This window comes from Pteropus alecto, unplaced genomic scaffold (assembly GCF_000325575.1).
Source record: "Pteropus alecto unplaced genomic scaffold, ASM32557v1 scaffold53, whole genome shotgun sequence".
NCBI classification, from domain to species: Eukaryota; Metazoa; Chordata; class Mammalia; order Chiroptera; family Pteropodidae; genus Pteropus; species Pteropus alecto.
Genome location: NW_006434366.1, coordinates 364,451 through 378,019, shown reverse-complemented (window position 1 = coordinate 378,019; position 13,569 = coordinate 364,451). Strand labels below are relative to the sequence as shown.

Genomic DNA, 13,569 nt, shown 5'->3' with positions numbered 1-13,569 from the left:
GGGGCCGAACTAGCGTAGGGTCGTGCGGCCCAGAAACTCACAGCCGGTCGAAGGGCGGCGCGGCGCAAAGAAGGCCCGACCAGGATCGCGCGTGAGGAGACGTCGCGGGCGCCGGGCGAGAGGCCGGCGTGAGGGGGCGCGGAGGCAGGGGCCGCCGGCTGCCGGGACCCGCCTGTCCTCGCGTCCGCCGCCGGCATGAGCCACATCCAGATCCCACGGGGGCTCACGGAGCTGCTGCAGGGCTACACCGTGGAGGTGCTGCGGAGGCAGCCTCCCGACCTTGTCGACTTCGCGGTGGACTACTTCACCCGCCTGCGCGAGGCCCGCGCCCAAGCCTCCGGCTCGCCCGCCACCCCTCCTTCCGGCGCCCAGCGTCCAGAGCCCGGCCCTGGCCTTGTCGCCGACGCGAACGCGGACAGCGAGACCGAGGAGGACGAGGACTTGGACGGTAGGCGGCGGGCTGGGCCGAGGTTCGCGGCGGGGGGGACAGAGGGAGCGGGGCAGGGGGTCTTTAGAGAGCTAGATGGGGCTGCGGGTGTGTGTGGGGGGGGTGCAAGCCGAAAACCGTGGGCCAGGACCTTGGAGTTCCCCAGCGGAGTGTGTCGGGGATCCCGGAGCCGCCGGCGTGATCCCAGCGTGCGCCACTTCCAGTTTGAGCTCCGCCGTGCCCCGAGCCCAGGAGCGCACCGACTGAGTTGTCACATTCAGCCTCCAAGGAAACGTGCGCGCTTTCGGCCCGCGTGGTGGCGCGGACCGCCTGGCCCGAGGAGAACCCCGCCTCTGCCAGAGACCCTTCGTCGGGTTTTGTTCGGAAGACAAGAACATGCATCGACTCGTGTGTAATAACCAAGACGGTAACTGTGTTTGGAAATAATTCATTTTGTGAAAAGTTATTGGGAAGAACTTTAAGCACAGACAAAAGTAGAGAGAGAAGATGAAATGAACCCCGAGTTGTCATCACCCACATTCAGCAGTTCAAATATCCGTCCCATATGTTTCATCTGTACCTTTTTTCCTTTAGCTGAAGTTTTTTTAAAAAACAAATCCCTGTTAGGTCATTTCACTCCTGCATACTTGCGTATGCATTTCTTAAAATATGGACCCTGGCAATGTACATAGTTTTTAATTTGGCTGAAACGGTTGAATCAAATTTGGTGAGAGTAAACAGTAACTGCCTTGTTTAGCATATGGGGTGTAGGAAAGAAGACGAGTAACACTTGCTACATCTGATTGAAGCAGGGTTGTCAAAAAGCAATTTCATACCTCGGTTGCTTCAACCTAGTCTTTGTCAGTTTAACAATAGAATTATCCTACTTTTGAACAGCCAGAGTTTAACAAAACAAAACATTTGAGAGACAAAATTAGAGACAATATTATTAGAGCATACTGAAAAAAAAAAAGAAAAAAACACCCAACTAGTTCTGAGTTGAATCCACATTAAGTCATGGTGGCAAGCATGCTAAAGAGTAGAAATTGCTCTTCTGTGTTTCCCCTAACTTATTGCACATTAAATTATGGGGTTTTCAGCTTCAACCTGGAAATCAGAAACTATTTCCCAAAATCTCTGCCACAGATTTGTTTTGTGGTCTAAGACAAGTTGTCATACTTGTTTGATTTCAGATTTACTTATCCTTAAATGGGGACAGTGACAACACTCTCCTAGAGATAACTGTTTTTAAAAGCTTTATTTTAGGAGTGACTCCTATGTTTATTTTCCTTGTCATATCTATAAATCACAAAGCTGTAATTTGCTTTGCAACAATTTTTTCCTAGTCTGTTTCTTTTTTAAATTTGTTTTTTAATTACAGTTGACAATACAATATTATATTAGTTTCAAGTGTACAATACATAGTGATTAAATGTTTATATACCTATGAAGTCCACCTTACTAAGTCTAGTATCCATCTGACAGCACACATAATTATTACAATATTATTGACTATATTCCCTATGCTGTACTTTATATCCCGTGACTGTTTTTATAACTGGCAATCTGTACTTCTTAATCTCTCCTACTTTTTTCACCCATTCCCCCAAACCCCGTCTCATCTGGCGACAACCAATTGTGGCAGTTTTTATTTACAAAAAAACAATGTTGTAGAAATTAATCCCAGATGAGTAAAAATGGAGTTTATAAGTTTTGTGTTATGTCTTCACTCGTTATTTCTGATATTTTTTTCAAAATTGAGTTGACTTAAATCTTTACAACCCTGTGCTTTATTTTACTGGTATTTACGTGTTTTTTTGTTTATATCTCTTAAGTGGCTGTGCTATATATAATTATAGAAATCAACACAAAGCCAGATTCTGTTTACAGATAATAGACTAAAACGTTGCACACAGTGAGATAATGTTTCACACTCATAAGGTCGGCTATTATGAAAAAAAAATTGCAAGTGTTGGTGAGGATATAGAAAAGTTGGAACCCTTGCTCATTGCTAGTGAGAATGTAAAATGGTCTGGCTGCTGTGTAAAAGAGTTTGGTGTATCCTCAAAAAGTTAAACAGAATTACCATATGTTCAAGCAGTTCCACTGCTATGTATATATATCCCACAGGAATAGAAAAACATGGAGTCCAGCAGATACTTATATGCCAATGTTTATTGCAGCATTATTCACTATAGCCAAAAAGTAGAAACAATCCAAGTGTTCCGTCAACTGATGAATGGATAAACTAAGTGTGGAATTTACATGCAATGGAATACTATTCATCCTTAAAAAGGAATGAAATTCTGATACATGCTACAACGTGGAAGAACCTTGAAAACATTACGCTTGTGCAATATGCTAGATACAAAAGGACGAACATTGTATGATTCTGCTTATGTAGCGTAGGGATACCTAGAATAGGCAAACTCATAGAGACAGAAAGTAGAAAGAGGTTACCAGGGGCTGGGGAAGCAATAATAGAGAGTTATTGTTTAATGAGTGCAGAATTTCTGTTTGGGATGATGAAAAAGTTGTGAAATTGGATAGGGGTGATTGTTGCACAACACTGAATATCATGCCATGAATAGGAACATTAGGGTAATAAGCCCACAGGCTTATTATCTAATTTCTAATTAGAAATTAGAAATGGGATATGTAGTGTTAGAACTGTAAATAGCAAGGAGACTTTGCTTGATAAGGTCCTGTTTGGCTAGCCATCAATTCATTTTATAAAATTGTTTGTTATTGGAAACACTTGAAAAACTTAGTAGCTGTTATTCGTTTGTTTTATCAATAGTTTTGATATCAAACAGCACACCAAGTATGAAGTATTATAGTGGGCATTTAACTCTGGGGAAAGCCTGAAGAGTTCAGATTTATTAATAAATAACTCTTAACTGTATCCTCATAAGAACAATAAATTAACATTCAGACTTAATTTACTTCTGTAATTATCATAAAATATTTATACTTGTAGATCTCCCAGCGTTTTAACAGCTTTATGGAGATATAATTCACGTGCCATATAATTCATCCATTTAAAGTATGTAATTTGGTGGTTTTAGTATACTCACGGATATGTGCAACCACCATCACAATCAATTTTAGAACATTTTCATCACCCCATAGAAAACACTTTAGTCATCACCTGCCAACAGCCCCATTCCCTTCAGTCAAAGGCAACCACTAACCTACTTTCTGTCTATAGATTTGCCTATCCTGGACATTTCATAAAAATGGAATCAGACAATATATGGTCTTTTGCTCCTGGCTTTCCCTGAGCATGAGGTTTTCAAGGTTTATCAGTGTTGTAGCATATGTTAGTATTTCATTTCTTTTTAATTGATGATACTATTCCATTGTATGCATATACCACATTTTGTTTATTCGTTCTTCAGTCGATGGACATTTAGGTTATTTCCACTTTTTGATATTATGAATAATGCTATGAACATTCATCTGTGCAAGTTTTTATGTGGACATATATTTTCATTTCTCTTTGGTATATACCTAGGAGTAAAATTGTTGGGCCATGTGGTAACTCCATATTTAACCTTTTGAAGAACTGCCAGACTGTTTTCCAAAAGTGGTTGTACCATTTTACACTCCAACCAGCAGTGTATTGAGGGTTCTAATTCCTCCACGTCCTCGTCAGGCCCCGGGTGCACACCATGAGCGAGTGTATGAGAGGAGACACCCTGCCTTCAGAGATCCAGTTCTTAAGGGGAAACGGCCACATCCATAGGTCAGGGGTGGAAGTTGGGGGGGTGGAATTAAAGAGGGAAAAAAACCCTTTTTTTGAATGAAATTTACATAACATAAAATTCACAATTTTAAAGTGAATAGTTCATTGGCATTTAGTACATTCACAGTGTTATACAGCAATCAGTTCTATCTATAAAACATTTCTGCCATTCCAGAGTAAAGCTTCTCACCCATCAAGCAGTTTCTCCCCCTATCTTCCTTCCCCTTCCCCCATCTCTGGCACCAGTCTGCATTCTGTCCCTCTGGATTTACCTGTTCTGGCAAATGGAGTCATACAATATGTGATCTTTTGAGTCTGGCTTCTTTCACTTAGCATAATGTGTTCAAGGTTTATCTCTAGTGTGGCATTACCAGAACTTCATTCTTTTTTATTGCTGAGTAATATTCCATTGTTTGTATATACCACAGTTTGTTTATCCATTAATTAGTTGATAGACATTTGGGCCATTTCCACCTTTGGCTATTGTGAATAGTGCTGCTGTTAACATACCTGTGCATTTAACTTGTTTGAGTACTTGTTTTTAATTCTTTTGGGTTATATACCTGTGAGTGCAATTGTGGGGTCATATCGCATTTCTATGTTTAGCTTTTTGAAGAGATGCCAAACTTTTCCACAGTGGCTTAATCATTTTACCTTGTCAAAGTACTTGGATTTCAGTTTCCACATCCTTGCCCACACTTGTCTTTTTTATTATAGGTATCCTAGTGGGTGTGGTTTGGTATCTTATTATGATCTTCATTTGCATTTCTATAATGACTAATAATGAACATCTTTTCATGTGCTTGTTGTCCATTCGTATATCTTCTTTGAAGAAATGCTATTCAGGTCCTTTGTCCATTTTTTAATTGGGTTTTCTGTCTTCTTGTTGAGTTTTAAGAGTTTTTTATGTATTTTGGATACTGTCCCTTACTGATATGTGATTTGCAAATACTTTCTCCCATTTTGTTAGTTGTCTTTTTACCTTTTTACATTCTTAAAGCCACCCACGTTTTAGATTTTGATAAAGTCCCGTTTATCTATTTTGTTTCTTTTGTTGCTGTGCTTTGGATGTAATTACGGGTCTGCTTTTTCTTTGTTCCTACCCTAGCTCTCCTCTTTTGCTTGGACAGCCACAGAAGTTCCTTATCTTAGATGCTTTGCTCTCTCCAATCTACACAGTCCTAGAAGACTTGGTCCCTGTCTTTCTCTTTACCTTCTCTTTCTAGCCCTACCCCTCCTTTCCTTCTGAGCTTGTTTCTACACTTGTCAGGCTCTCTCCCCAAATAGTCTGATTGCTGTTGACCCCTCCTGAATCTTTCTTCCCTGGCTCTGACCAGCTGGCTTTTCTCTTCCTTTAGATCTCAGCTTCAGAGAGGTTTTTTCCAGATTGCCTTGCCTAGAGCAGGTCCCTTTGTTGGGGCTCAATAGCAGTTAAGTTACTTTAGAGCGCTAGTAATGATCTAGAATTCTCATTTGTTTTTTGTTATTTTTCTCTCACAAGAACAGAAGCTCTGTGAGGATGGGAGGAGCTTTCTGTCTTCTATGTTTTGTCTCTAGTGCTTTGCGCTTAGCCTGACCCATAGTGGATACTTAAAAATCTCCTGTTGAGTAAATGAACGAATGAATGATCAAGGAGCTGATTTTGGAGATTGATATATCACAGGGTATGCTATGAGAGCACGGAAATGAGAGCTAAGGAAGGGACTGGTTGGTCAGTGGTGTTGGAAGCAATGGAGAGGGCAAGTCAGATAGTACAGTGTTGAAGTGGTTGGACCCAGTGGTGATTCAGAGATAGAGGCACCAGTGGTGTTGTGGAAGAGGATTGTAGTCAGTGGGTCAGAGTGTGTGTGTGTGTGTGTGTGTGTGTGTGTGTGTGTGTGTAGGTAGTTATAGAAGATTCAAGCAAGGAATGGGGAGTACATTTTGAAGAAGTGAAGAACATACCCGGTGATAGCTTAAAGAGGAGGTAGGTGTGAGGGAATGTTTTTGGTTTTGTTTGTTAAGATGGAGTCATGTTCATGTGCCAAGGAAGAGGAGCCAGTGGAGAGGTAGCAGCTGATGGAGCAAGGTGAGTGGGTTAAAACTGAGGGAAAATGTGGGGACATCTCATGTTCAGAAACTGGCGAAAAATGTTATTTGTCTTAGCAGTTATTTAATTTAAAGGGTAATTGAAGGTTTTACTTTTTTACGCCCTTGATTCAAGGCCTTGTCTTTTACTTACTTGAATCTGATAAATGCGAGCGTTTAAGCTCAGGGAAAATTATCTCTTTAAAACAGGTTATTGATTTTTCTGGCTATCTGACTGTTGGCTGTTTTGAATGCCATGGATGTATGAAAGAGAAACAAATGCATTTTTTTTAAAGGTTTGTATAATTTAGACCTCTTAGAGGGGTTTCTTTTTAAAGTATCAACTACTCCATACAGAATCTTTTATCTAGAAATGAAGGAAAAGGAAGCTTATTGGAACCTCTTTCGAGTCTTAAAACTCTTCAGTATCTGATGAGAAATGATGAGCTATTTCTGGATGATTTTATTAGAATTTTTCACTTGGTGCTCTTATAAATGTCTTAGTTACTTTCTTGAAAAAAATGAAAGTAATTAAAAGACCACCGTTATAATGAAAAAATATCAGAAACAATTATAATAATCACTGACTTTTATATTGTTTCTAGAGATAGCCAGATGTTTAAAATCAACAGTTAAGTGATTTAGTTATCCTTGAGTTGGTTTTTTGATGGAGATACTTAATTGCAAATGCAGATTTCCTGCTTTTTCTTTAGCTTACTTCTGATACTATTAAAATATTTTTGATTTAGTGAAAAAGAATAATGTCCTTCAGTGATCTGCTCACGAACTGTTTTTATTATAGAAAAGAGCAAGATAGTCTCTAGTTAGAAAAGCGAGTTATACAGTACTGTGAATCACACACTGCTTCTTTCCTCTTTGGGAAAGACTTTTAAGTCCTGTTTTCAACACATCATGGTTATCAGGTCTGTGGCTTTGGTGAGGCTCCTGGGGCCTGACTTCCCAGGGGGTACTCTTCAGCTTCCTGGGTTAAGAATGTGGAATTGCTGCTCCTTAGGGACCCTGTTCTCCACTTGTACAGCAAAAACGTATGCAGCCTTTATCTTCCAAGATTTTACTACTGGATGGCAGTACAACTTAAAACCCTCCTGTCTTTTTTGGTTATGAGAATGCATTGTATTGAAGAAATAATTTTCCAAACACAAGAGAAAAAGGTGGGCTCTGTCTGTATGGTGGCCTTACTTAAGGAAATACGATTATTACAAGAAATTAGCGGACACTTATTCACAGAACACAAAAGATTCACTCTAGCGGTAATACGAAAACCAAGCTTTACTAATGCATTGTCAGTAACATACAGGCAGCATTTGAAATCTTCTCATTTGAAGAACCAAATGCAGTTGGGGCCATCAGCACAATATGTGGGCAGAGATAGGCTGGACATGTTTGACCATTCTGGAGACTGTGTGAGAAGGTTGTTTTCATTGTCTTTGACACAGAATAGCCTTAGTTTACAGCTCTGTTGAAGGATGAGAGTTTATTTCAAGATTAAATGTTTACTCAGTAAAAATGGATCCAAGACTTCCTATTCAAACAAAAAGCAACTTGGAAATAATATGGGAACTATTTTGCTCATTAAGAGTTCTTTTGTAATAATTTTAGATTATATGGCTCCAGGAATGAAAATAGGTGTTGGCACAACAATTTATTTTTTTGTCTCTAAAAACATGTGGTTTGCTAGATCTGTTCTTGTATATTGTATTTTCACGACGCATTTTTCTCTTGTAATTTTTCCTGTTTAGTGTAAAATTTAGCGTATGACTCTTTGGAATGAAAAAAAGAGTAGGAGTGTACAGAGACTGGTAACTAAAACTTTTAGTTTATGTTATTTCTTTTGCATTTGAGTTCCATTTAAGTGAATCTAAAAATAGATGGCTTGAGTTTTTCTCAGTCCAAGCCGTGATATCTGGGAATTTGTCAGCAACAGTTTTAAGATGAGATACTCACAAGATATGTGTGAAGACAGTGACTAATGTAGAAATTTGAGTTTGAGTTGAAAATAAAGAGTTTTTAGATAGACTATTGGCTGGAGAATTATTGTACAGTTTGCAATGTTATAATTAAGCACTTTTGTTTTTTGAAGCATCCAATATTTTTAAAGAAAAGTAAAATTACGATTAGAGGAGGATTTGCTTCATGTTGTATACAGACATGTTATCCCTTTTGTGATGTTCTTGATGGTTCTTTTGGGAAAGATTATTGAGGCTTTTTTGTATGATGACTCCATGATCATTAGCAGGACAGGTGATTTGTCTTGCCATTGCCAGACCAAGTGTCCAGTGCTCAACTAATGGGTTGATTTCTTAACTCAAGAAAGAAGCCACATCTGGTTGGTGATGCTCCACAGTTTTTTTCTAAGGGTCATTAGATAATTCTCAGATTATGGTTAATTTTAATGCATACCAAAGTTTTAAAATGTGTATAGGCTAGTAGATAAGTAGTATCTGAAATGCTAATAAATAAGAATGGGATTTAGTGCCCCTAAAATGAGTGGCCATCAGTGGTCTTGGATATCTTTTTTTGTTTCTCTTTATTTTTGTAAATTGGCTAGGGAGTTTTAACAGTTTGTTTTTGTTGCGTAATAAAGAATGCGTCTGGCCTTTGACTCAGATTTTTAGCACAGAGCTTCTAAAACTGTTAGAATTTCCCAAGTGATAGGAGTGTTTTCCTTATTCATAAGCCCCTTGGATCACACCTGACTATGTTAATGAGATGATTCTGGATGGGGCTTGGTCACCAGAGAGACCAACCATGTAATTAGAGGATGGAGCTTTGAGCCAGTCTGACCTTTGGGGAAAGGAGGAAGGTTGGAGCTTGAGTTAAGGTATGCGGTCCTTGATTCAATCAATCATGCCTGTAGAATGAAGCCTCAGTAAAAACTCTGAGCACTGAAGGTTGGTGGAGCTTGAGCTTCGTGGTTGGTGAACACATTTATGTGCCAGGAGAGTGATGTGCCCTAACTCCACAAGGAGAGAGCATAAAAACTGTCTTTAGGATTCTTCCAGACCTTGCTCTATGTGTTTATTCATTTGACTAGTACTAATTTGTATCCTTTATAATAAAACAGTAATTGTCAGTATAGTACTATACAGAGTTCTATGAGTTCTAGCAAATCAAAACTAAGGAATTTTAGGAACCTCTGAATTTGTAGCCAGTTGATTAGAAATGTTGGTGTCCTGGGGACCCCCAAAGTGCAGCTGGCATCTGAAGTAAGTCCAGCCTTGTTGGGGACCATGTCTTTTAACTGTGGAGTCGGATACTACTCTGGGTGGTTAGCATCAGAATAGTATTGAAGTACACTGGTTGATGTCAGAATAGTTTTATATTCTTATAATTATGCTTAAATTGATGGCCAAGTGTGAATTGATGAGAGGAGCACTATTGGGGTCACCAGAAAGGAGACATGAGATGGCTTTTAGTCTTTTCCAGACTGGGTAATAGGAAATCATTCATTCAGTCTATTTATATTTAGTGTCTGTCTGGTCCAGGGTCTGTACTAGACAAAAGTGGCAGGAAAGTCCCCATCTCTATTCTTTAGCTTTTAGTGTGATGTAGTAGACACACGGGATTTTTGTGTGCTATGATAGAGAAGGAGTGCTCAGCTCTTGGAATGGAACTGTCTTCTCTGAGTCTTGGATGTTGGGGCTGGATTGGTGATGGATCTTTTAGGCAGTGATTACTTTAGGAGCAGAGAAATATCAAACCTACTACTGTCATGGGGGCTGAGGGTTGTGGGTAGCAATGATTGTTTCAGAATAAGTGTATATACTGGCTGGATGTATGTGTTAGGTCAGTGCTTTGCAAAGGGTGAATAAATGAACTACCAGCATCAGAGTCACCCTGTCCACTGGTTTTGCCCTCCTGTCTCAGAAATGCTGGTTTTCTTGTCTACCTTTTTATGATGGAAAATGTCAGTTATTGACAGTAGTAAAACAATAGCACGATAAACCCCCATCTTCCCTGCACCCAGCTTCATTAACTCATGGCCAGTGATAGATGGCAACAGGCTCTGATTTATAGTGTTTCCCAATTTCCCTTAGGGAGTATTTGCCCATTTATTTACCATGCCATTTCAACCTACCAACACAATTTCACTGAACAAGGAATTAGGAAAAGTTTCTCAAAATCGTTCTTCTGACCTGGTGTGAGTTGGTCCCAGCTCTTGAATCATTTTCACTCATACTACCCTCCTTTGAAATTGTTAAAAAAAAATTCCAGAAATAATTTTATTCATAAGTATTTAAATTTATTTATCTTAGGACTTGTTTTAAAAATATACCCCACAAATCTTTTATTAAATCTTTTATTAAGATAATTAACAGTAATTCCATAGTATTAATGTGTTCAATCCGTATTCAAACTTCTCCATTCATCTCCAGATGAGGTCCATAGGTTATATTCGGCTACTTTATCTCTTAAGTCTCTTTAGTTTATACAATCAATCAGTCAGTCAGTCAATCTCTCTCTCTCTCTGCCCCGCTCCTTCTCTCCCTCTCCCTCCCTCCTTCTCTGTCTCTCCCCCCACCTTCCTTTGAGGCTTATTTGCACAAGAAATTTTTTGTAGATGTTTTTCACACTCTGGGGTTTGCTGATTGCCTCTCATGACGTTTGTATTAAAGTTCCTCTGTCCCTGTTTTTCCTTGAATTCGTGATTAGTTCTCAGAGCGAGGTTCTAAGATCAGAAACATCAGCATCAACATGGGAAATTTGTTAGAAGTACAGATTCTTGGGCCTCACTCCAGGCCTGTTGAATCAGAAACTCTGAGGATGGGTCACTGCAATCTGTGTTTTAACTAGTCCCCCAGATGATTCTGATATGCCCTAACTTTGAGAGCCATTGCTGTATAAGCCTGGTCAGATTCAGATTTGTCCCCACCGTTTCCACCACCAACTATTCATAGCCGTTGATGTGTTTTCCATTAGAAGCCATGTAAAGCTGACTGGTGTCTCATTTATGATGCTGATGATCAGGCTGATTTTGCCTACACTGTATCCATTAATTCACGGGTCACAAATGGCATCGTTCTAATTCTGTCATTTCTTCTTTGTGCATAAGCTGGAATACTTTTGTAAAGAAAATCTTCCCTTCATTAACTCTTAGGTTACTCTGTAAAATAGTTTATTCAGGAAAGGCGGGATAAATGCTTTCGTCCTTTATTTACCTGTTTTCAGAATAATAATTTGGAATAATAATAATTCTCTAGGATCCTCCAAAGACAACTAGTAAAGTCTTTAAAAAATCAGTATACATTCAAGGATTTAACTGTATTTGATTGTTTAGTCTATTGCCATTTTATTCTTATTTGATGCTCATGTTATCCCTTCTCTGTGTAGTAGGAACCTCGTCAAGTTTCCACCTAATTCATTATGACATGATCCTTGGAGTCTTTTATGCACCCTTGATTTCTGGTAGAAGATTTTCCAATTTTGTTAACATCTTTGGCTTCAGACCAGGTATCAGCAATTTCTTCAAAGAGCCCTACTTCTGTTTAGGCAAACATAGTAGAGACCACAATCTACAAAGTAGAAGTGCTCATAGCTCCTGGGGTTAGTCATATTTCCAATTTAAGTTCAGCACTATAGTGTTTTTACTCAGTATATATTCTTTCTCTAATGCCAGAAAGTCCTAGTATTCTTTAACATCATTATTTATTTTCTTCATCCCGTAATGCACACATAATAGTCTCAGAATCATGAGACTAACAGAATTTCTTCCTTTCTTTAAAAAAAAAATTTCGTAAGAGTTTATTTGAGCCAAAACTGAAGACATATGCTGGGAAGCAAGATCTCAAACGCTCAACAGTATGATTTCTGAAAACTAAGTTTTTCTTGAGTTCTTATTATCTTTAGTATATGCCACACTAAGTTGTTCAGTCAAGTCACTTGAAATAGTTCTCCGTGTGCTTCTCCTCTCAATTCAATATAGAGTTAATTTGCTTTATACTTTGGGGATTGCTTTTTCAAATTTAATAATTCTGTAAAATATTTACATAGTTTCGAAGTCAAATCTACAAAGTAAGATCTATTCAGAGAAGTCTGAATTCTTCCCTTGTGGCCTCCACTTGATTTCCTCCCTCTCTCCCCTATAGCAACAATTTTCAGCCTTGGAAGCTTTTAATAGGAACTTATGCTTGGACCCTGCATCCAAGCAATTCACATTTGAGAGGCTAATGGAGGAGAGTGAAATCCAAGCATCAGTATTTTTTTTTACAAGTTGCTAGGTGATTCTCATGGATAGCCAAAGTTAAGAACTGACATTTAACTGGTTTTTTTTTTTTTAAATGATAAATCATTTTGTTTAAAACACACATATGCACACAAAGGGGATACATGTATTTCAGTTTCTTCCTTTCATTCTTAAACACAGGGCCGTGTACTATAGCACATTTCACTGAACATGACCTGGGTAGCAGCTGTGACACATAGTGCGTCTAACACGCCCTCAGGTTATTTTGCCACCTACTGCAGCTGGAGATTGCCAATATGATAGATGTTATAGGACTTAAAAAAAGAAAAGCTATAACTGAGTAATTTTTCTTCCAAATATGTTTTTGAAATACGAAAGAAATTCTAAACACATTTATGTAATTCTAAAAGTTAATAATTTTAGAGTATCATGAACACACATGTGACTTGGGTTCTACATCTCATTGCATGACCCAGATTTTATTAATTAGCATGATGTATGATTTCTACTTAATTACTAGTCTGTGTTATGTGTCTGGTGTTCTAATTGTAACGTGAAATTTCTTTGAAATACGAAAGAAATTCTAAACACATTTATGTAATTCTAAAAGTTAATAATTTTAGAGTATCATGAACACACATGTGACTTGGGTTCTACATCTCATTGCATGACCCAGATTTTATTAATTAGCATGATGTATGGTTTCTATTTAATTACTAGTCTGTGTTGTGTGTCTGGTGTTCTAATTGTAACGTGAAATTTTGTGTGTAAGAAAATGAAAGTGGCTTAATTTTTCTAATCTTTTTAAAAATTTGATTTTAAAGTTTAATTTTAGGGCACCAGTTACTGAGGCCATCTCTTTCTCTGTTCTAATCCAAGTACTCAATAGATATGAGTGCCAAATTGTGTTCTATCAATTTTAAAAGGGTTCTGTGGCCACACAAGTTTAGGAAATGCTGCTGTAGGTCGGAAACTCATTGAAAAGCTTTTAAAGGGGAGCGCCATTATCATCTTTGTACCTTTGGCAAGCAGTGTGGAGAACTGGGCCAAAGCAGGGCCAGGGTGGATGCTGTGAGACCCAGTTGTAATCCATTGTAACAGTACAAGCGAGTGGTGATTAGG

At 38.6% G+C, this 13,569-nt stretch overlaps 1 protein-coding gene across 2 annotated transcripts in view; it reads left to right on the top strand.

Moving 5' to 3' along the window:
- The first annotated feature begins 2 nt into the window (after positions 1-2).
- The window catches only part of PRKAR2A (protein kinase cAMP-dependent type II regulatory subunit alpha), a 96,900-nt gene continuing 83,333 nt past the window's right edge, over positions 3-13,569 (top strand). For both annotated transcript variants that reach the window (XM_015587182.2, XM_006909063.3), the window contains exon 1: positions 3-448. In XM_015587182.2, coding sequence (XP_015442668.1) covers positions 196-448 — 253 coding nt within the window. In that variant the 5' untranslated portion in view covers positions 3-195. The remainder of the gene's footprint in view (positions 449-13,569) is intronic.